Genomic DNA, 20,699 nt, shown 5'->3' with positions numbered 1-20,699 from the left:
TTTTTAATTACAAACAAATAAGAATTTTTGTTATAAAAAAAAAAACAAAAACAAAAACAAAACAAATGTTTACATACGGCTGTAGACAAATACTTCAAAAATACCAGAATCTACCAATCCACAATGGTATAATTATGCATTTAACTTGCGGTCACGCTGCACCGTAGAGCAGCGTCAATCAAATCAAAAATAGCAAAACATTTTGTGATCATTTTGCGCTGTTTTATCAATAAGTTTCCAAAGTGACAAAGACGAGGCCGCCAAAGATGCCGCTGAAGGCCGTGTGCATCGAGTTGCGCCCAAATCTATGCAGCGGCCATGTGTTCTTGCAATTCGAGCACGACCTCTGCAACAGCAACAAAACGCGCGTCGTCATCAAGGAGAACGACATGCATATCGTGGAAGATGTAGATGTGGATGAAGCGGAAGCAGCCAGTGAGCTGGTGATGCGACATGCCAACTATGGCATGGATATTCAACAGATCTCCATGTTCACAGCCAGCAATCAAAATATCAGTTTCCGTTTTAACTATACGCAAATCGATCTTGATGCAGTGCACAAGGCGGGCAATCTGCAAGTGGAACCGAAGCCGATGCCATTGATGCTCAGCTTTGCGGAACGCCAGATAGCGGTGACGTTGCGCTGCAGCAACTGTCACTACGAATTGGTGGCCAGTTGTTGCTACAATAAATTGCGTGAATTTCCCAGCGGCCTCATCGATCCCAGCGAATTCTTTTGCCATAATCATCATGGCAACACGTCCAATCAACAGCAACAGCAGCCGACACTGGTGCCGGGACCAACCGATCTGTACTATGGCCTCAATCACATTGTGCTTAACATTACCGTCCTGCAGCGCAGCGTTATCAATTCATCGGATCATCTGTATTGCAAGCGTTGCATGCGTATGCTGGGCCACCTTATTCTCGAGGGCGCCGCTGCCAAGTTGTGGGCGGATGCACTACGTTGGCTGCCCAGCGCCAACCAGGAGGAGAAGCAACCACCACCGTCATCATCAGCATCAGCAGTACCTCGCGAGTTGTTTCAGCATTCAACAGTGTCACAACTGATGCTGCGATTGCTCAGCAATCTGTGGATGCAATCGGTGCCACAGTTCGGCGGCAGTCGTGCTCTGCTCGTGGCTAGCATGCCCGATCGACGTCAGCATTATATGCTAATTCAGGTGCTCGAACGGCAACTGGCGGTGCTGCGTCGTTTGCCTAAAGTTCCTGGCGTAGCACAGAAGCAATTGCACTATTTGCGCGCCTGCAAACTCTATTTTCGTGTGTACAACAGCAGCGAGGCGGAGTCAGAGCTGCTGCTAAAGCAACAGCAGCAGATGGAGCTGCCCAAGCTGAGCATATCGCCGTATTTGTTTGCAGAGCTGCAGGCGCGCTTGACACGCAATTCGCAATTGATACCAAAGGCCTGGCGACACAATTGTGCCCAGGAGCAGCTGCTGCTCACGTACTTCTTTTACGAGAGGGAGCAGCAGGAGCAGGAAGAGGAGCTGTTGAGAGAGCAGCCGTCGAAGCCACTGAATCTAAAGGTAATATTCAAACGCATTTAATTCGCTCAGCGCATTTCTAAACCTGGAAAATTTGCAGCAAAAGCACGCACAGAAACTGGAGACGGATGAGGAATATGAGACTGATGCTGGCCTGGATGCCAGCTTGGATGAGGATGAAGACGACAATGACGATGATGAGGATGAGGATGAGGAGCAGAATGACAGCGATGATGAGCAATCGGATACGGATAGCGAACCAAAGTCAACATTGCGCCATAAATTTGCACCCATCATGGCGTATGAGAAGAATCTTGTGAAGCGTTGGCCCACTCAACGGCAGTCAAAGTCGAGTCCATGTCCCAGTCCCACAATGCCGCCAGATCCTTGCGAGGAGGACAGCGGCAAACATTAGCTACATGTAAAAATCAGCTTTGTAATTTCAAGAAATGAATTCGCCTATTTTTTGTTTCGTTGTTTATTGTTTCTGTTTGATTTTAATTTTTGTTTTGGAATATGTAACTTTAATATTTTGTTTTTAGATTGGAATTTGAATAATATTTAGTAACAAGTATTAATTCGAAACAAAGTACTTATAGATTTGTATATATATATCTATATATATAGATTTGGTATAGAAACACTTAGCAGATTTTGTGATTTCAAATCTATCGACTTATGTTTAATTTTTGTGATTAAGGGCAACGCATGTGTTCAACAAAAACCAAAAAAAATACAAAACAAAATAAAGACGAATCGCTTCCATTAAGTTACCCACCCAGAAAAGCAGTTCGCCTCTTTTTATGGATTCACTTGGCCATGCGACGCATCTGCTTAGTCTGCTCACTCATCGCCAGTTGGGCATTATCTGCCTTATTGATTAACGCATCCAACTTGTCTAACTGTCCATCCATGCGTTTTTGTTGCGCTGCCTTTGCGGCGCTCACTTGGGCCGCCGTTGGCGGTGCCATTGGCTGTGGCTGCCGTTGCACTGGCGGCTGCTGCTGCTGCTCTTCTTCCTGGCTACTTCCAGGTATGTCCATGGAGCCGGCTGTGCCACTGGCACCACTAAAGCTGCCGCCACGGGCAAAAATGTTGCTAAGACTGCCGCATGCTGTCTGCTTGAAGCGATTCAAGCGTTGCTGTGTGCTCGATAGAATGCTATTCAACTCATCCAGTTTGCCACCAGCGCCACGTAGCTGTTCCTCCTGCTGTTCCAAGGCCTGTAGAGGGATAGAAAGAGAGTGGAAGTTGAGAAAGATCAGGAATGCGTTGGCACACCACTTACATTCGCCTCGGCTGCCTCCTGCTCAGCCAGCTGCTGTTCGATGCGTTCGCTGCGAAGTCGCTCAAACTCAGCTTGATCTGGCGGCTGGATGCCCAGCAATTCAGCACGTTGGCATTCCTGCTCGTAGCTTGTGCTGTGCTCGGCCATGTCGCGTTCTCGTTTGTTGTCTGCGCTAATCAAGAGCCATCGATTTTTGTTGAATGAGCCAACTCTTAATGCACAAAAATTGGGACACGACGCATGCGTCAAAAGAACTCCACTAAAAAGAAAACAGCTGACAATCATTTGTGGTTGAATGACAAACCGAAAATGTTGCTTTATATAATTTTTATACAAATACGAAATTACTATAACTATATACATATAGTATATACTAGATAGATTGTAATTAAGATTAGGGATCCGCACTGCGCTCATAGATCTGTATGTAGGACTCGGTTAGCGTAATCATCTGTGGCAAAATTTCTGTAACATGCAGATCCTGCATCTCGTACCATTGCCCATTCGCCTTGTGCAGAATGTGGACACGATAGGTGCCCTTCTTGGGGTCGCCGTCGTGCACAATGTTAGCAACCAGATTGTATTTGGTGTCGTTGAGCGATTTGTCGCGCTGCTTCATGCCCAGTATGTCGCCAAAGTCCACATTTCTGTCAAGGATCAAGAGCAAAGAAAAAAGATGAGATACTTGGCTTACATTCGCTTTAAATTTTGACGTAATTGTTTTTGAAAGCTACAAATGATTCGAGTCTGTGATAAGCACTGGTTGAAATACATTCTATGGTTTGAGTCTCCCTAAACACCGATCTTAGACAAATTTGTATATACAATTTGAAATGGTTAACAAGTTTTATATGTTATAAAAACTATGTAGATATTATTACATTGAAATTTTGAATGCTTTACTTCAAGTGATTTTAAATAACTAACTTAAAAAAATAATAATTTTGGTGAAATTCATTTCGTGCGAATTGTGTGATGTAAATTCATAATTTTTTTAAATTGCTCTACTCACTTGATTGGAAAGTTGACAATGGTCGGATTCTTCTCCAGAAAGAATGTGTTCTTGGTGAAGCGCTTGATATACAATATGATAAATTGTGGCAGTCGTGTGATCTCGAAACGCTTCATAAAATTATCCTTATATGTTTTGTACTCTTTCTCGGCGCTGCCATTGAATTTGCCCAACAGCTGATAGAGATTCACCTGCGGTATGATGTTCTCCCGGAATTCGTCCGTAAACAGCGGCGGCGGCGGCAAATCGCAGGTTAGATAAATGAAATTTGTGTGTTCCACCTGATGCTTGTACTCATCTGTGGCGAGCAACTGCTGCTTGGCTGCATCATCCAATTCGACGGGCGGAATTTTCCGTGTATAGATCTTCATTTCACCCAAGAAGATCTTGTACAAAATTGACGAGTTCGGCTGCTTGTTGCCCTTGAGTGCACGGTGCAGTGTGTTCAGAAACCATGAGAGGAAATCAATGGGATCTCCTTGTTCGGTGATCTGGAAACGTTTGCTTGACCACAGCACGACTGCTTGGAGCATTTCATGGGGCGAAACGTGCGCCTTGAAATTGCGAGGATTCCACATCTTTCGCATTAGTTCCCCAAAGCGTTGCACCAGCGTGAACATGGAATCGCCCGGTGGTCGCTTAATGCTAGCATAGCTCTGCTCTCGGAGAAAGTAATCCCGCAACGGACTCACATGGGACAAGGCATGAAGCACCACATTGCAGTAGTCATTTGCTTTGATGTTGTTTAGGCCCACGACACCGGGCAAATAGAGTACACCATCAACTGTGCGTGAATGCTTGGGCTGGATTTGATCCAGTTTGTTGATCTCATTGCGCAGAAAGGTGGGATTCAGCACGTATTTAATGTCATCCAGGGATGAATCAATGATTTCATAATTGTCGGGCAGACAGTAGAAGCGCAGCGTATGCAGATTGAGGAACACATGATGCGCCTCGCCCACCGAGTGTGTGTAGGCGTGTGTGTTGGTGCCACGCCCCTGGAAGTACTTGCCACACACGAGGCAGGCGTAAACGTTTATGCGCGTCAGCGAGATGGAGCAGAGTTTCTCAAAGTCAAAATCGAGTAGATTCCGGTTGATGGTGTCCAGATACGGGCACACACGGTACTTGGGATTGAACACCGATGGCGTTTCTATTTGGATAATTAATAAAATGTATTTAAATTGTTGTACAAGTTGCATTCATTACTTATTAAGCTCACCATCGTCTTCCAAGAGCGTTTTCGGTTTCGTTTCCAATTTGACGCGCTTTGCTGTTTGTAGGACAAAATTATATAGTAACTAGTTAGTTGTGGTTACACATACTCAGTTTAGTTTGTATTTTATTTATTACCTTCTGGTTCTGTTTGCGCCATTTTCTATTCAATATATGAATGTTTACGAATTTATTTGGGCAAAGATGTGTTTATTTTGTGTTGTTGCCGGCGATTATATTATAATGTGAGTGTGACCGCACGCTGCATTTCGACCACACGGCAAATGAAAACATTAGTTCGGTCTCACTATTGTTACTTTTTGATTTATCGATTACAATAGAGCTTGTGTACTTTTTCTGTTGATCTGGTAGCCTTTTTTTTAAACAACCGACAATATACTCAAGAGGCGTTACGTTTAAATTTGGAATTACATTTGTTGTGCCAACAATTAAGTGGAGCCTAAAATTGACTATTGCTGAATTTAATTATTTAATCCATTCAATAAGAAAAATGATTTCCTACGAAATATATGAAAGCCGAGCGATGCTGAATCTGTTTAAATCGGTTTAAAGCATTGAAAACAACGCATGAAATGTTGATTGGTATTATTTTATAATAAGGCTTAACTTATTTGATTAGTTAAATATACTAGCTATGAACAAACCACCTGACGAAAAAAAGTTAATTTGTAAAAAAATCATATGTTTTAGCTTAGGTGACGTGTTTAACAAATTTGAGTCAATTACGAACGCTTAATTACGAGCATCGTATTTGAAAACCTAATTAAAACCACAGTCTGACGTTCGAATTTGATCAGATGTTTTTGTTTTCATTTTTGTTGTGTTGTGTTTATGGGAGCTTAGTGATGTGTTAGACATTTGAGACAGGTCAACGAACAACAGAACAGAAAAGTGCAAATATTGCTTGCCACAAAGGTCAAACAATCGAGTGAGATATGATATGAGATGAGGGTTTTTGCTAGGTCAAAACGAGTGAAAGGGTTGCGCAAGTAAAGTGTTAAATTGCCCTGTTGATTTGATGGGCTCGTCTCTACAACCGAGAAGGAGAAACAAAGAAAGAAAGAGAGAATTCTAGTGTTTTGCAAATTGAATCAACGCTAATTGGCGGGCATTTTTCTATTTTGTAGTTATTAGTAAATCGCAGCAGGTCGATTCAAAAAGGGGAGACAACACAACAGCCTCTGGCACTGGCACTGGCACTGGCACTGAAACTACCTAGCACCTGCCCTCCACAATATGGCATCTCACTCTCTTAGTGCTGCTGTCCCGCTCTGCTGGTCGCACGCAATCCAATTACAACAAATGGAGGCAAACCGAGTAGCCAATTGACTAAGTCGTATGATGATGACTGTCATTGTTTTTAATGCATAAACAAAATACACAACCAAAAGCAAAGAACAAAAATTCAAATTGAAATTTTAACTGTGAGGATTGATGCGGGTGCAAGATCACGAGATCCACATAAATCCGAAGCGAAGCCAAGCCTTTCCATTGTAGTAAATCGGCCTTGAGCATATGAGGATTATTTGGGGTTTTTTTTTTTTATTGTTTTTCTAGTCATTTATTTGGGACTCATGATGATGTCGGTGCTGTCACCACAATGCACACATGACTGGCAGTCGTATTAGATAAGTTTATTATATAGAATAAATATAGTACGCGTGGAGGGCCCTAACACACAGCGAGCACTGCGAGCACCCATCATAAAGAAGTTAAGCAATTCAACTGTTTAAAGCATAAATTGCTTAATAGAGTTATACTCACTCGTTCGCGCCAATTGGGGGCATATAAAATGTGTCGCGTTTATATCATTTCTATTTCCACTTTTTTTCATTTTTTGCTGTCGCACTACTATACAAAGTAACCGCCGTTTGATGAGCTGACTAACTGACTCAATGACTGCTTGACGGATTTACTTAAAATTGCAGTTCGCTAGGGTAGCAAATTGCACTCTAAGAGCGAACAAAATAAAAGTGAAAAAAAGCTACTGTGAAATTAAATAATAAATTGCACACATAAAATACTTTTTTTTTACTTACTTTTTATTGCATTTAATAAGCGTATTTCCCGAATTGCATGTCGCTGCCTTCAAAATATACTTTTTATTAGCCTAGCTCATTATCAATGTTCTGTCTAGAAAACGGGTTCGCAATACTCAATACTACACTTATGAAAGTTACAGTCGAGTGCGATAATATTCTAAAAATATACCAAGTTAATATACTAACAAATACTAAAAGAAGGATATAATATGTATATCGATATACTGCGACAGTCAAAATATATTCTTCTAAAAATATACCAACATATACTAAAATATACCGAAGGGAGTAATTGGTATATTCATAATAAATTAAAAAATATATCAAATTACCTACCCGACTTTATTACATTTGTTTTGCTATATAAAATTGTTTCTTACATAACTTCAGGAATTATAAAGACTCTAATTATGTGGGTGTGTACCAATAAAATATAGTATTATTGTAAAAAATATGTCAAATTAGTATACCAACAAATACTAAAATACATCAAAGGTTATAATTGGTATATCAATATACTGCTACATTCAAAATATATTACAACCAAATTAATTTAAAATATGCCGAAAGGTATAATTGGAATATCAATTATACAACATTTGAAATACACCTTAGAGTACACAATATATCAGATTGTCTACTAAACCATCTAAGACCCGACCTCAAAAATAATAAATACTCATGTTAAGAATGCGTGTAACAAAATAAAAAGTAAAAGTTGTCGAGAACAAATTTGGGAACTTAGCTCAATGCAAATTATAATTATTGAAATTTATTGCTCTGTTCATAATATGATCAGAGAGGTCATTAACATTTGGTTTGACTATGCGCATTGCGCACATCAATCATAGATTATCTCATAAGTTATTACGCACTTTTTGAACAACTCGTACTTAAGATTTGCGCCACTTTCAATTGACTTTCATCAAAAACGATTATGAAATTCAAATCGATAAGCGTTTCACAAATGCCCGCAAAAAAAATCAGACCTCTAAGTGTCAAAGCATCGAACAAACGTCGCTTTCGATTCACTCTGTCTAGCAAAAGATAAACTCAAAAAAAAAAAAAAGAATTATCAATCGCGATAAGAATGGGAAATTGTGTCTAGAGTTCAGGGCCATGATATCTTACGAAAAGTTCTATAACTATGTACTATTCTCAGAAATGCCAAAGGCAGTCAGTCAGTCATATGGTTGTACTATATGTATTAATTATATAACGTTCGCATTATTAGTTGTCGCCTCCGTCATAAATTGACATTTGATGAATATCAATTAAGCGTTCATAAATAATTAGAACATTTGTTTGTATTTCGTTGCTGATGTTGTTGTTTTATTCTCTTCAATTCATTTTGTTGTTAGTGTTGTTTTTTTTTCAGTGAATTCGCAAATTGTGTGTTGAGGGGCTTTTAATTGCTGTTGAACAATCGAAAGCGCGGGGCGATGATCGTAAATCATATAGTATGTAGTATAGAGCATACAATATAGTATACAATTCCGTACGTAGACCCCAATAAACCGTCTGCCGTCTGCGGTCTGCGCCAGGCTCTTCAAATGTGGCCTGCCTCAATTATTCATACGCCGCGTGGGACCACGAATCCGGCTGCCTTCACCTACTTAACATGCGTATGTAATCATATATGTGTACGACGATGTTATAACATTTCGATTCCAATTTTTTTTTTTTGCGCACTTGTGTGCTTATCAAATGGCAGTCCAAACGTTCACCCAATCCGGCCAATCTCTCTAGCTCTTAGCTGTTAGTTGTTAGCTGTTAGCTCTTAGCTAACCAAGTCCAGGGGCCGACACGCGTCTTTATTATTGTTGCATTCTATGTAATTGTATTTCGGTTTTTTTTTATCTACGACACTTTTTTCGACAATTCTGTGCGCTGAATTACGCATTAAGTGACTTAAGCGCTATCTGAGATCAAAGTTTGCGACGAAGCAAGCGAGCAGGTTCGTTGGTTGGTAGGTTTATTGCCTCCCTCTCTAACAATACCCCATGCTAGCGATCGAGTTCGGTTTTTAATGTCTCTCTGGGCCCACAATACCTCGTAAAAATGCCAGGCAAATGAATGCCGACGAACGCATGCGCGATTCACGTGAACCAAAACGACGACACGACCAAAACGAAGACGATGGCGACGATGACGATGACGAGCAAAGGGGATCGAGAGTGTGGAACGTAAGAGGCTGAATGAGGCACACAGCTGACGGACGACCGGCGACGGACGACGGCCGGCGATCGATCAATAGAAATACAATATACCATATATCCGACTGCACTCAGCGAAATCAAACAATATTTAGTATCTTAAGTAGCTTTCTATTTGCTTTACTTTACTTCAGACGACAAATAGAAATTGTTGCGATTGACAATACTAATTGCATTTAATATACAAAAGTAACAGACTCTCATTATAATCTATAGAAAATTAACCATTTTATTGTATTACAAAATAATTTAAATACTAAAATAGTTTGTTATTTTAAATACATACTTACATTTTCGTTATTAAAATAAATATTCAATATTTGAAGTATTTTTCTTTTTACTTTTAATGCACTTAATGCAATTTAACAATTGATTTTTAAATTAAAAATTCAAATTATAAAGTATTTATTCTTAAGCAAAGTAAGTATTTTGTTGTATAACAGAATAATTAATGTACAACGATTTTTTACTTATTTTAAAAAACAATGTATCTATTAAAATAAATATTAAATATTTAGAGTGTTTTTCTTAAACAATCGTTTCGCAATTAAAAATTAAGTAATAACAATAAATATAAACTATATAAAATATCCTAGGAAATACACAAAAAAACCAAGTAAGAAAGTTACAGTCGAGTGTGCTCGACTAAGAGCTACTCGCTACTCATTTTGAATAAAGTCAAAACAGTGCGGTATTATTCTTAAATGAATATACCACAAAAATAATAAAATATACCAAAGCCTACATATATTTGGTATTAAATTCAAAATATGCCAGATTGCAAGCCAAAGAGCCGTAGTTCTTAAATAATTTTTCAATTTTTTTATGTGATCGTAAACTACTAAAATTCTTTCTTATTTTAAATACATAGCTAGTGCAAAAACATTGTGTTTTTTTTTATAACAAATATAAAATAATTAGAGTGTTTATTATTATTTGACTTATATTACAGCTTATATATAGCATTTAACAATTACTTTTCAATTCAGAAATTAGAAATAATGATAAATAGAATCTGAAATTAGCAAATCAAACAAAAATATATTATTCTTTATGGATCTCTTTAATCAAGTTTTTAAGCTATATATTCCCATATTATAATTTTTCTGTTGTTTCCTAATTTGAAATTAAAATTTAAATGTAAAATCCGTCAATAAATTCCACTAAGTAGAAATAGAAATTTCAATTGATTTCAATCCACATCAAATACGGAAGCGGGAAATCGAGTTTCTGCTTGATTTCTTACCATTTTGGCTTTCAAGTTACAACTATAAAATATTTTTGCGCAGTGCATAGGTTTGTTTTGAGCAAATGTTTATATGTTAATTGTTCATTAAGTGTTGAAATCAAATTAAGTATTTCCATTTTGCACGTTTGTTCGCTCGTCTGGCTCGCTTTTATTTGCGTTTATTTTTAGATCGGCTGGCGCATAATATTATTAATGTTATACTATGTACGTGGTTGAATGTTCCAGTCCAGTTCGAAGTTGTAACGCTGTCCAAATACATTGTTTATGTTTTGAACTTGTACGATGAACCGTCTACGTTGCGTATGATTAATATTGCGATGTGTCAAGCGGGGGAAAGACAAATGGGGTTGTGTTTGAACTTGAGACTGGATTTTTGATCAAGTTTCTGGTTGAAGCTTTTTTTTTGTGTTTGTGTTTACATCATTCCCAACAGCTGATAAGCTAATCGAAAAGGATAATTGAGCTGCTGCGTCGGCGGCGGAAATGTGCGATGTGGGAGAACTGACCCAATGTTAACTCAATGTCTGTGTGTGTATGCTTAGTGTGTGTGTGTGTGTGTATGTGTGAAGTAGACTGGTATGCAATTAGTTGGCAATCGGCGACGTCAACTCGAAAGTGTGAGAATCTTGAAAGGGTAATTAGCACATTGGAGTACGTCGTACGTCTTTGCTGCATGGCCATTGTTGTTGCTACATTTTACGTGTTTTTTTTTTTTTTGGTTTTGGTTTTGTATAGATGCCATAAAAACTAATCAAGCACCTCACATCGCACCTCCACACATGCACACACACGCACACACACACACAACAACAACAATAGGAACAGCAACATCTGTTTGTTGACCATGTCTGAAGTCGAGCAAACCAGACCCCAACTCTCGCAACTCGTACTCGTATAAAAGCTGATCAATCGCGGCTGCAAGTGCGCAGTCCGTCAACTCTATCAACCAAATCAAATCTCAATCTCGTGCGCAGACCGAACATTCTACTAGACCCGGCCTATATACAGAGTATAATCCATTGATCGTCAAGATCGCAATCAAATTTGCGGCACGGTTCATTTTATTTTCTGCGCGCGTGTTTTTAGTCCACTACCTTTCAAAAAACCAACAAAAAACCTAAATTTCAGTTCTCGGTTAAGTTAATTACGTCCGTGAGATAAGAAAACTAAACCTACACACGTCAATTTACGCACACAAAAAGTTTATGCAACATGCATTCATCGTAAGTGCTTTTTTTTATTGGAAACAATTCTTAAAATGGCAAAAATTCGATATCGCTCATCAAAGTCACTCATACTCAAACTCAAATAAATCATCAACCCAAATACATTTCATTTATTGCATACTAACTGCCTTAAGCTGACACAAACTTGTTGTTTTAAACTTAATTTTAACGATATGCATAGATTAAGCATTTAGATCTGAACATGTAACGATTAAATTTCCGCTTGACAAATTGTAAATCGAGTGATTTATGTTTAGGCCTTCGAAATATATTTATTCACACAAGCATACGCGAATGTTTTCTATTTCATTTTTCCAATAATAATAATAATAATGATATTTTAACTAACTAGTTTTTTAAACAATTTTTATGAGATACTTTTTTCAGTTTACTTATTTGTATTTCATTTATTTGTGAGTTTATTTTTATTTTATTTAATTCGTTTTGGTTTTTTGAGCGGCTGTCGAATTTTTCAGTAATATAAAAACATTTATAATACATTTTACTAGCCTGAAAATATTATTATTATTATTATTTCCTTCCTTCCTTTTTTAAAATTTGAAACATGTTACTAGCTTTTCGTATTTTCAAAAAATTTTTCAATTTAGTATATTTAATTAGAATTTATATTTTCTACATTATTATTTGAATTATTTAGAAAGGTGAAATGTTTGTCTAGCCTGAAAGTATACTCAAAAATTACTTTTAAATTCCTATTCTGAACAAAACATTTTACCAGCATTTTTATTTTTTAATTTAAGTATATTTATTTACTATTTATATGTTCAATATTATTATTAGGCAGTTTCAAGTATGCGCTGTGTCTTTACAAAATTCGAAGTAAGACATTTACTTTTTTATAATCTGCATAACTAATTGTATATAATATTATATTCAATGTAAAATTAATTTGCTCATGTTTGTAATATTTCACTGCAAAAGTGAATAGAAATAGAAAACCTTCGGAGACGCAACTCAGAGTTAGTATTAGTTGTAAAAGTGAGAATAAAATGTATTTCCGCTTTTATTGCCCCGACGTATACTTAATATTAGCTACTGCGTTAGTCCTTGCACTTGCCTGCTTAAAATTATACTCGCTTTGTAAGCCTGGGAGTAGTATTAGGTATTAGTATTTCCTCATGTGATTTTTATTTTTCAAATGTGTCAGACACGACAGATGTGCATGCACATGAGGCAAGGCACGCGAGCAGCTCTAATTAAATAACGATAACTGGCTGGAATAGTGAGTAGGTGGATTTAATTTTCTAGTATTTTCTCGACTCTCTCGGCTGGGGGACTCACTGTAATGCAAATCGAACTTGAGAGCTGACACACACACGCACACACACTGCACACTGCAGTACAATGTATTTCTAACGACAAGCGGAGAGCCGATTGCGATGACGTTGAATATCAAACTGAAAACAACAACAACAAAAGCAGAGGCAGGAACGTTGACGTTGTGCTTTAATCTATGCCCGGCATCGGGTATTTAGTGATGTGACTATAACGCACTCCCTCCGATGCGAGTGAACTTCATAAATAACGCTCGCTAATGGCGATAACTGAATGAAAAGTAACCGCATAAAAATCTGAAATTAATTCAACTTTGATTATGCTCAACCAAAGTGCATAGCATACTTTCGAGCGTCGAACCACAGTCAATAAAACAATATTTCAATATGCGTGACACTCTACTAAGGATCAATATCCATGTAGATCTATTGAGATTGAAATATTACTAACAATTTCTCATAAGGTTTCGCGCTTGTCTTTGAATTCATTTACATGCAATTAATGGGAGGGCAATGGAAACACGTTTAATTTGCACACAAGGTCGTAATTAATATACAAACAATTTCTGTTGTGTGTTGGTTTTTCAATAGTTCAAGCTTCGTAAAATAAATTGAAATTATTATTAGTCTGGAAAACCAGACTTGATAAAAAATTAAGTAAATAAATAAATATTTGTAGAGTTCAACCATTCAATTATTACTGAAAGTGATTCAAGCATTCAATTATCACCGAAAGTATCTGCATGTATTAATATAACAGTATTTTCTTAATTTATTCGATTAACTGTAGAAACATTCGATTTTTTATTTGCATTTAAAGATACAAGATGCGCAGCTTAAAAGTAAATGTTAAATTTTTAAAATTATTACTTTACTAATATCGTAAACGATAGTGAGCTATGCGAATATCGTAGGTGAAGTGCATCGAAAGTTGCACTTGTATCGAATACGATATTGCGCAAATGAATATGCGAATATCGTATGTGAACTGCAACGCATAGTGAGAGGTTATACGTAATGTTTGCTTTAATATGGTGTACGATATATACATATACATGTATATATATATGCGAATATCGTATATGAAGTGCAGTAAAAGATACACTTGTATCGTTACGGTATTGCACTAAAGAATACTCTAATATCGTATGTGCAGCGAAAGTTGCACTTGTATCGTATACGATATTGCACAAATGAATATGCGAATATCGTATGTGAGTGAGAGATGAGAGGTTATACTTAATGTTTGCTTTAATAGGGTGTACGATATATACATATACATGTATATATATATGCGAATATCGTATATGAAGTGCAGTAAAAGATACACTTGCATCGTTACGATATTGCATTAAAGAATACTCTAATATCGTATGTGTAACGAAAGTTGCACTTGTATCGTATACGATATTGCACAAATGAATGTGCGAATATCGTTTCTGAAGTGCAGTGAATAGTGAGGTCTCTATGCTGAATATCGTTTGCGTAAATTGGTAAGGTAATTATCTCTTATGGGATATGCTCTTGTTTCTTTGTAATTCATGACTGAAATAATATGCGTCTACGCATTTCTAGAGCAGCTACTACTCTTTATCGTCTACGATAATCGCATGCCGGGCTGCTTACTGCTTACTGGTTACTGTTTTCTTGTTTTCTTTTTGTTTTTTGTTTCTTGTAATCGCATTCGCAATGTCAGCGACACGTACTCACCTCTAGCCGGAACCGGGACTTTTGCTGCTAGCTGCCGATCATGCAGCAGCAGCAGCAGCAGCAGCAACAGCAGAAACAGAGGAAGAAGAAGCAGCAACAGCAACAGCAGTAATAGAATGAAATACAGCGAGGCGCATGCGCCAGAGCAGAGGCTTTGTCGACAGCGACTGCGACTGCGACTGCGGCAGCGGCAGCGACGTCAAAGGCGGAAGCAACGACGCTGACAAACGCTGTGAAACGCTGGCGTCGCAGTCGCAGTCGCCGTCGACGTCGCAAATGCTTTTGTTATTGTTATGCGATGTTCTTGCTTAGTTTGTTGTAAATACGAGTAATAGTAGCAGTCAGTAACAGCAACAACAATAACAACAATTGTTGTTGCTGCTGCTTGTGGCTGCGGCTGTGGCTGCTGCTGTTTTCATTTATTCATTTTTTTTTTGTTGTTTTTGTTTGAAGGGGGCGAAATTTTAGTTTGTCGTTATAAATTGAGTTGGAATAAAGCATTCCAGCTTAGTCGTGTTCCAGTAACGGTTCCGCGCGCACAACAAATAAAACCCCAAACCAACGAATTACATTCCAAATACAAAAAACCAAATCAAACGAAAGCATATCCCCAAAAAGGCAACAAAGCAAAAAACAGGTGTGAATTGTGCTCAGCTAAAAAGTGCAGCAGGAATAAAACTAATAGTTTATTTTTCTCATTTTTCATTTTCATCTACATTTTATTTTTGTTGTTCATTCATTCAAATTCATTCCCTTTCGCTGAACGTCTCTTCGTTGTCGTCGTCTTCGTCTTCGTCGTCGTCGCATTTAATCATATTAGTATGTCTGCTAGAATTTTGGAAGACTCGCCAAATGCGCGCATCAATAAGACGATCTTGGATCGCTATCTAGCGCTGCCCCTGGAGGAGAACATCGTCCAGGCGACATACGTGTGGATCGATGGCACCGGCGAGGATCTGCGCTGCAAGGATCGCACCCTTGACTTTATACCCTCAAGCCCAAAGGGTAAGTACAATACGACATAGACATATTCAAAAAAAAAAATACGCACAATTATTGGCGACCTTCGGCTCGGTTCCATTCCCCAATAATCTAATCAGAGGAAGCCAAGGAAGCTGCCAGACAGACGGCAAACGTCACAAAGCAAAAAAGTATAAAAGCAAGAGCTCGACGGGTTATTAGGGTCTGGGAATTTTATTTCATTTTTTCAGTTTTTCTTTGTTGTTGTTGTTGTGCGTTTTGTTCAATGCGCTGCCTGCGTCTGATAATGCGATAAGTTGTGAAAGCGGTCAGCTAATTGATTAGGTTTTAATGAGTTTGCCTAGCACTCGCAGTTCGATTTGCGACACACACAACGAACGCACTTAGTATATAACATATGATCGCAACTCGTTGAACTCGTTGCACGTGTGCAGTGATAAAAGCAGATTATGCGCGCATTTGGACAACGCGGCGGATGCGTAATGTTATTGGAAACAAAGCGACGAGCGTCTAGATTATAGCACTCACTTTTGACAGCTTGATTGGCAAATGCGAATGCGAATGCCAATTGCATTGAGCAACATCAACATCAACATCAACTCAACTCGGAAGTGTCAGAGAAAGAAGAACGGACTAGCGCATCAAAATGTTTTCCTAGCTGAATGCAAAAAAATAAAGATTGCATAGCATTTGTGTTGCCATGAAAAATGACTTAATGCGCACAATTACTAATTAAGCATCTCGCTTGATAACGCAACTGAGCAATCGAGGCAGCTGGTTGCCAGCTGCAGATGTACATATATACATTTTTATACATAGTCTATATAGACTAGATACCTAGATACCGAACACTCAATGTTCACACACTCTGCTCCAGATGCAGACAGACAGAAAGACAGACAGACAGACAGACGGACAGACAGTTAGATAGATACTAGAAAGCTATATAGATAGGTGTGAAAAGTGTCAACACGTTTCATGCACTCAACAACAACAACAACAACAACAAGAACAACAAACAAAAGGCACAAACGAATTCGCGCATGCCGCACACCATGGCGTATGCGTAATATCTGCGATGTGAATCGCTATCACACGCAGCAGACGCGTGCCTGGGGGAAAAACTGCTGAAGCAACTGGCTATTGAACTTGATTTCCAAGTTCCCACTTACAACCTGTTTTTCGTTCAATTCAATTCGACATGGCAGCACAAATTGCAAACGTATGATGAATAATGCAAATACCATTAAAGGCTCGCAAATGCAATTGCAATTGCATTCAGCTTAATTCAAGCAATTACTACCATCGATTGTCAATTTGCTAGCCAACAAATCCTTGGCAGTAGAACTCTGTAGCTGCGACTTACATATTGTAAATGAAAACGCAAGCTCAAGGTAAACGTCGACGTAGCAAAAACAAGTAAGAAAGCTAGGTAGAAAGCTGCTTGACTGTGAAATACCGCTACCCATTTTAAATGAAAGCTTTAAAGTGCGGTATTATTCTTCAAATACCTATATACCGAGGGCTATATATGGTATATAAATATACTATTACATTTATAATACATTTTAAAAATACCTATTAAATATTCTTGAAAAATTCTAAAATATACCACGGCTATATATGGTATATCAATATACTATTATCTCCTTATCATATAGACTCTGAAATCCAATGTTTCATGCAGACAGACGGACAAACAAATAGAAAGACAGACAGAGGGACTTGACAGTATATACACTTTATGAGGTTGGCAATCTCTGCTGCTAGATGCAAAGCTATAATACCCTTCTATGCGACAGGTAGCGGGTATTAAAATACGTTTCTTTGGAGAAAGTTAATGCGAAGGCGGGAATTTTTTTGTGCCACACTATTAAAATGCATCACAAGTTGCACAGCAGCTCGACAAGTTGTCACCATATCATGATGATGATATGATGATCTATGAGATCTGTCGTTGGGTTGAGGCTTGGGTTGGGTTCGATTCACTCGCTTACCAGTTGCAATTGTTGTGTTGCGGTCGCGAAATTTAAATGCATAAATGCGCAATAACTAATTTCAGTCATTTGCATATTCAACACGAGCTATGCAATTATATATATATATATACTTTATATATTACATTTTTATTTAGATATATTTGTTATATACATATATGCAATATATGGCATGAATGACTGGAAGACAGGAAATATCACTTGCTCAGCTGATGCTCTGAGGCGTGAAACTGACGCGAGTGCAACTGAAAACTGAAAACTGAAAACGGAAACCAATTACCACTAATTAATTAGAGCTATCGCATTTCGAGTGCAAATTGACCGACTAACTGACAAACGAGGCCAACAGATGGCCACAGATTATGCCGACCGACAGTTAGATCATCGTCATCTCAAGTAAATCACACAATTTTCTAGGTCATGGTCATGAAGGTCTAGATCAGGGATCATAAATTATGTAAAATACATCGTTACAGATAAGAAATTCTTTAGAAAATGTTATATGAAAAACAATTGCAATTAAAATCTGTCTGCCTGTCTGTCCGCCTGTTTTAATGACTTAATCGCAGAGACTATAAAAGTTAAAGACTATTAAACTTGTTTTTTTTTTTATATACATATATATATTTTAATTATGTGCCTATAGCAAATCTATGTAACATGCAAAAAGAGGCATCTCCGAATCATTAAAGTATATATGTATATTCTTGATTAGCATCAACAGCCGAGGCGATATAGCCATGTCCCTCAGGACTTTGCCTTAGTTGAGAATTTGGCATATAGTATCTATGGTATATTCTGAATGTAGTATTATATTGATATAGAAAACATAGCATTCGGTATATTCTATAGTTTTTTCAATATATACTCTTCATTGAAGCTTTCTTACTTGTTTTGTATTTAGAAAATCGGAATCTGCATTTTCACAGCAGTTACTTTTTTTACTTATCAGTCTTTGATGATAATTTGAATACAAGATAATATACATATTATGATGGCAAAAGAGTTTGTTCAATTAAAATTTGAAAGCTATGTCTCAATTATAATACAGAACTATAAATTAGGTTTCATCTTACCACGAACTTTGGTGAAAAGTAGTATATATGATAATTCGTTTAAGATAGTTCCTAAGTTGCAACTGTCAATTATTAATTTTGTATATATTTGTTATTCACTTCAGAGTTGCCCATTTGGAACTACGATGGCAGCTCGTGCTATCAGGCGGAGGGCTCGAACTCGGACACCTATCTGTATCCAGTGGCTATCTACAAGGATCCCTTCCGTCGCGGCAACAACATTCTCGTCATGTGCGACACGTACAAGTTCGATGGCACTCCAAGTGCCACAAACAAGCGCAAGTCCTGTCTCGAGGTGGTCAACAAGTGTATCGATGAGCAGCCCTGGTTCGGCATTGAGCAGGAGTACACATTCCTCGACTTTGATGGCCATCCATTAGGCTGGCCCAAGAACGGTTTCCCCGGTCCCCAGGGTCCCTACTACTGCGGCGTTGGTGCCAATAAGGTATGTTTACCATAATCCATAATCCCTTTCAAGTCCCAGATTGAACTTATTATCATCGTTATTTCTTGTAGGTTTATGCTCGTGACATTGTCGATGCGCATTATCGCGCTTGTCTCTATGCTGGCGTCAAGGTGTCCGGCACCAATGCCGAGGTGATGCCAGCCCAATGGGAATTCCAGGTGGGTCCCTGCCTGGGCATCTCCATTGGCGATGACTTGTGGATGGCTCGCTTCCTCTTGCACCGCATCGCTGAAGAGTTTGGCGTAAGTTTCACCTCATCTGAAATACTTGCCACAAGGGTTTCATATTAAACGCTCGCTTACAGATTGTCGCCACTTTGGATCCCAAGCCCATGCCTGGTGATTGGAACGGCGCTGGCGCTCACACCAATGTGTCGACGAAGGTGATGCGTGAGGATGGCGGCATTCGGGAGATTGAGAAGGCGGTGGCCAAGCTCTCCAAGTGCCACGAGCGTCACATTCGCGCCTACGATCCCAAGGAGGGTCAGGACAATGCGCGTCGTCTCACCGGCAAGCACGAGACGAGCTCGATCAATGACTTCAGCGCCGGTGTGGCAAATCGTGGCTGCAGCATACGTATTCCACGCGGCGTCAACGATGATGGCAAGGGTTACTTTGAGGATCGCCGACCCAGCTCCAATTGTGATCCCTATTCGGTGGTCGAGGCAATCTTGCGCACCATTTGCCTCGATGAATAAGAGAACAAGCAACATCGAATTACACGAATTGCGAATTACACGAATTATTAGAATTCCATCATTCTGTCACTTGAACCGGACCCGGACTCGGAAAACTAGATGTAGGCCCAAAACAAAACAAAAAAAAAAGAAACAACCAAACGAGTATAATTCAACGTAGTGTAACTTCTTTTCTCTCGATCCTTAAGCAGCTCTTAAATGATTCATGTATTTTTTTTTTATTGTTGAGCATTGTTGTTAGGTTATAGTTATATTAACGAAACACCTTGAGCGTAGGTTTATATTTATCAAGATGCAGAGATGAATTACTCGATCAAATCATATCACATACACCCACCAAAATCCTAACAATATACGATATAAATGTGAACACCAAAATGTAACAGAGAAAGAAGAAACAACCATAATTATTAATGATATTATTTAACTACATTTATGCCTAAAATACATACATAAATCTATATATTATATACTATACTCTTTAGATAAGTAAATGCACTCAAAAAAAAATTAATACGGAACTGTGTTTTTTATTTAAGCAACGGGAACAAAGTCCTCGGCAATAGAAATGCATAAATAATGCATCTAACGATGTAACGAACTGTAGTGTTAATTTAATTTTTAAATAAACGCAAAGTTCTGCAATCAGCAAGTAGCGCCATCTAGCGGTCAATGACTTTTAACGTACGAATCCATTTAG

At 38.3% G+C, this 20,699-nt stretch overlaps 4 protein-coding genes across 5 annotated transcripts; 2 read left to right on the top strand and 2 right to left on the bottom strand.

Annotated features, from left to right (window-relative positions):
- The first annotated feature begins 132 nt into the window (after nt 1–132).
- Nucleotides 133–1,975, top strand: LOC132796322 (uncharacterized). The gene is made up of 2 exons (XM_060807459.1): nt 133–1,550; nt 1,609–1,975. The coding sequence occupies exons 1-2, from the start codon at nt 267–269 to the stop codon at nt 1,921–1,923; spliced, it is 1,599 nt and encodes a 532-aa protein (XP_060663442.1). The 5' UTR covers nt 133–266; the 3' UTR covers nt 1,924–1,975.
- A 283-nt stretch (nt 1,976–2,258) lies between these two features.
- Nucleotides 2,259–3,006, bottom strand: LOC132796323 (uncharacterized). The gene is made up of 2 exons (XM_060807460.1): nt 2,797–3,006; nt 2,259–2,731 (listed from the first exon to the last, which is right to left on the bottom strand). The coding sequence occupies exons 1-2, from the start codon at nt 2,941–2,943 to the stop codon at nt 2,318–2,320; spliced, it is 561 nt and encodes a 186-aa protein (XP_060663443.1). The 5' UTR covers nt 2,944–3,006; the 3' UTR covers nt 2,259–2,317.
- Nucleotides 3,007–3,087: 81 nt separating this feature from the next.
- Nucleotides 3,088–5,325, bottom strand: LOC132796510 (ubiquitin carboxyl-terminal hydrolase 39). Its single transcript, XM_060807704.1, has 4 exons — nt 5,162–5,325; nt 5,031–5,081; nt 3,809–4,961; nt 3,088–3,443 (listed from the first exon to the last, which is right to left on the bottom strand). Exons 1-4 carry the CDS (start codon nt 5,181–5,183, stop codon nt 3,191–3,193), a joined length of 1,479 nt encoding a protein of 492 aa, XP_060663687.1. The 5' UTR covers nt 5,184–5,325; the 3' UTR covers nt 3,088–3,190.
- Nucleotides 5,326–11,483: 6,158 nt separating this feature from the next.
- On the top strand, nt 11,484–20,513 carry LOC132796604 (glutamine synthetase 2 cytoplasmic). 2 transcript variants are annotated; one of them, XM_060807842.1, is made up of 5 exons: nt 11,484–11,774; nt 15,615–15,787; nt 18,941–19,281; nt 19,353–19,544; nt 19,607–20,513. In XM_060807842.1, exons 1-5 carry the CDS (start codon nt 11,764–11,766, stop codon nt 19,997–19,999), a joined length of 1,110 nt encoding a protein of 369 aa, XP_060663825.1. In that variant the 5' UTR covers nt 11,484–11,763; the 3' UTR covers nt 20,000–20,513. The 2 variants fall into 2 exon arrangements, with proteins under 2 accessions (XP_060663825.1, XP_060663824.1); XM_060807841.1 differs by lacking the exon at nt 11,484–11,774 and adding an exon at nt 15,282–15,419 and having other exon boundaries at nt 15,603–15,787.
- Nucleotides 20,514–20,699: the final 186 nt, after the last annotated feature.

The sequence above is a fragment of the Drosophila nasuta genome, chromosome X, assembly GCF_023558535.2.
Source record: "Drosophila nasuta strain 15112-1781.00 chromosome X, ASM2355853v1, whole genome shotgun sequence".
Taxonomy (NCBI): Eukaryota; Metazoa; Arthropoda; class Insecta; order Diptera; family Drosophilidae; genus Drosophila; species Drosophila nasuta.
This window is presented reverse-complemented; position numbering and strand designations above follow the sequence as displayed.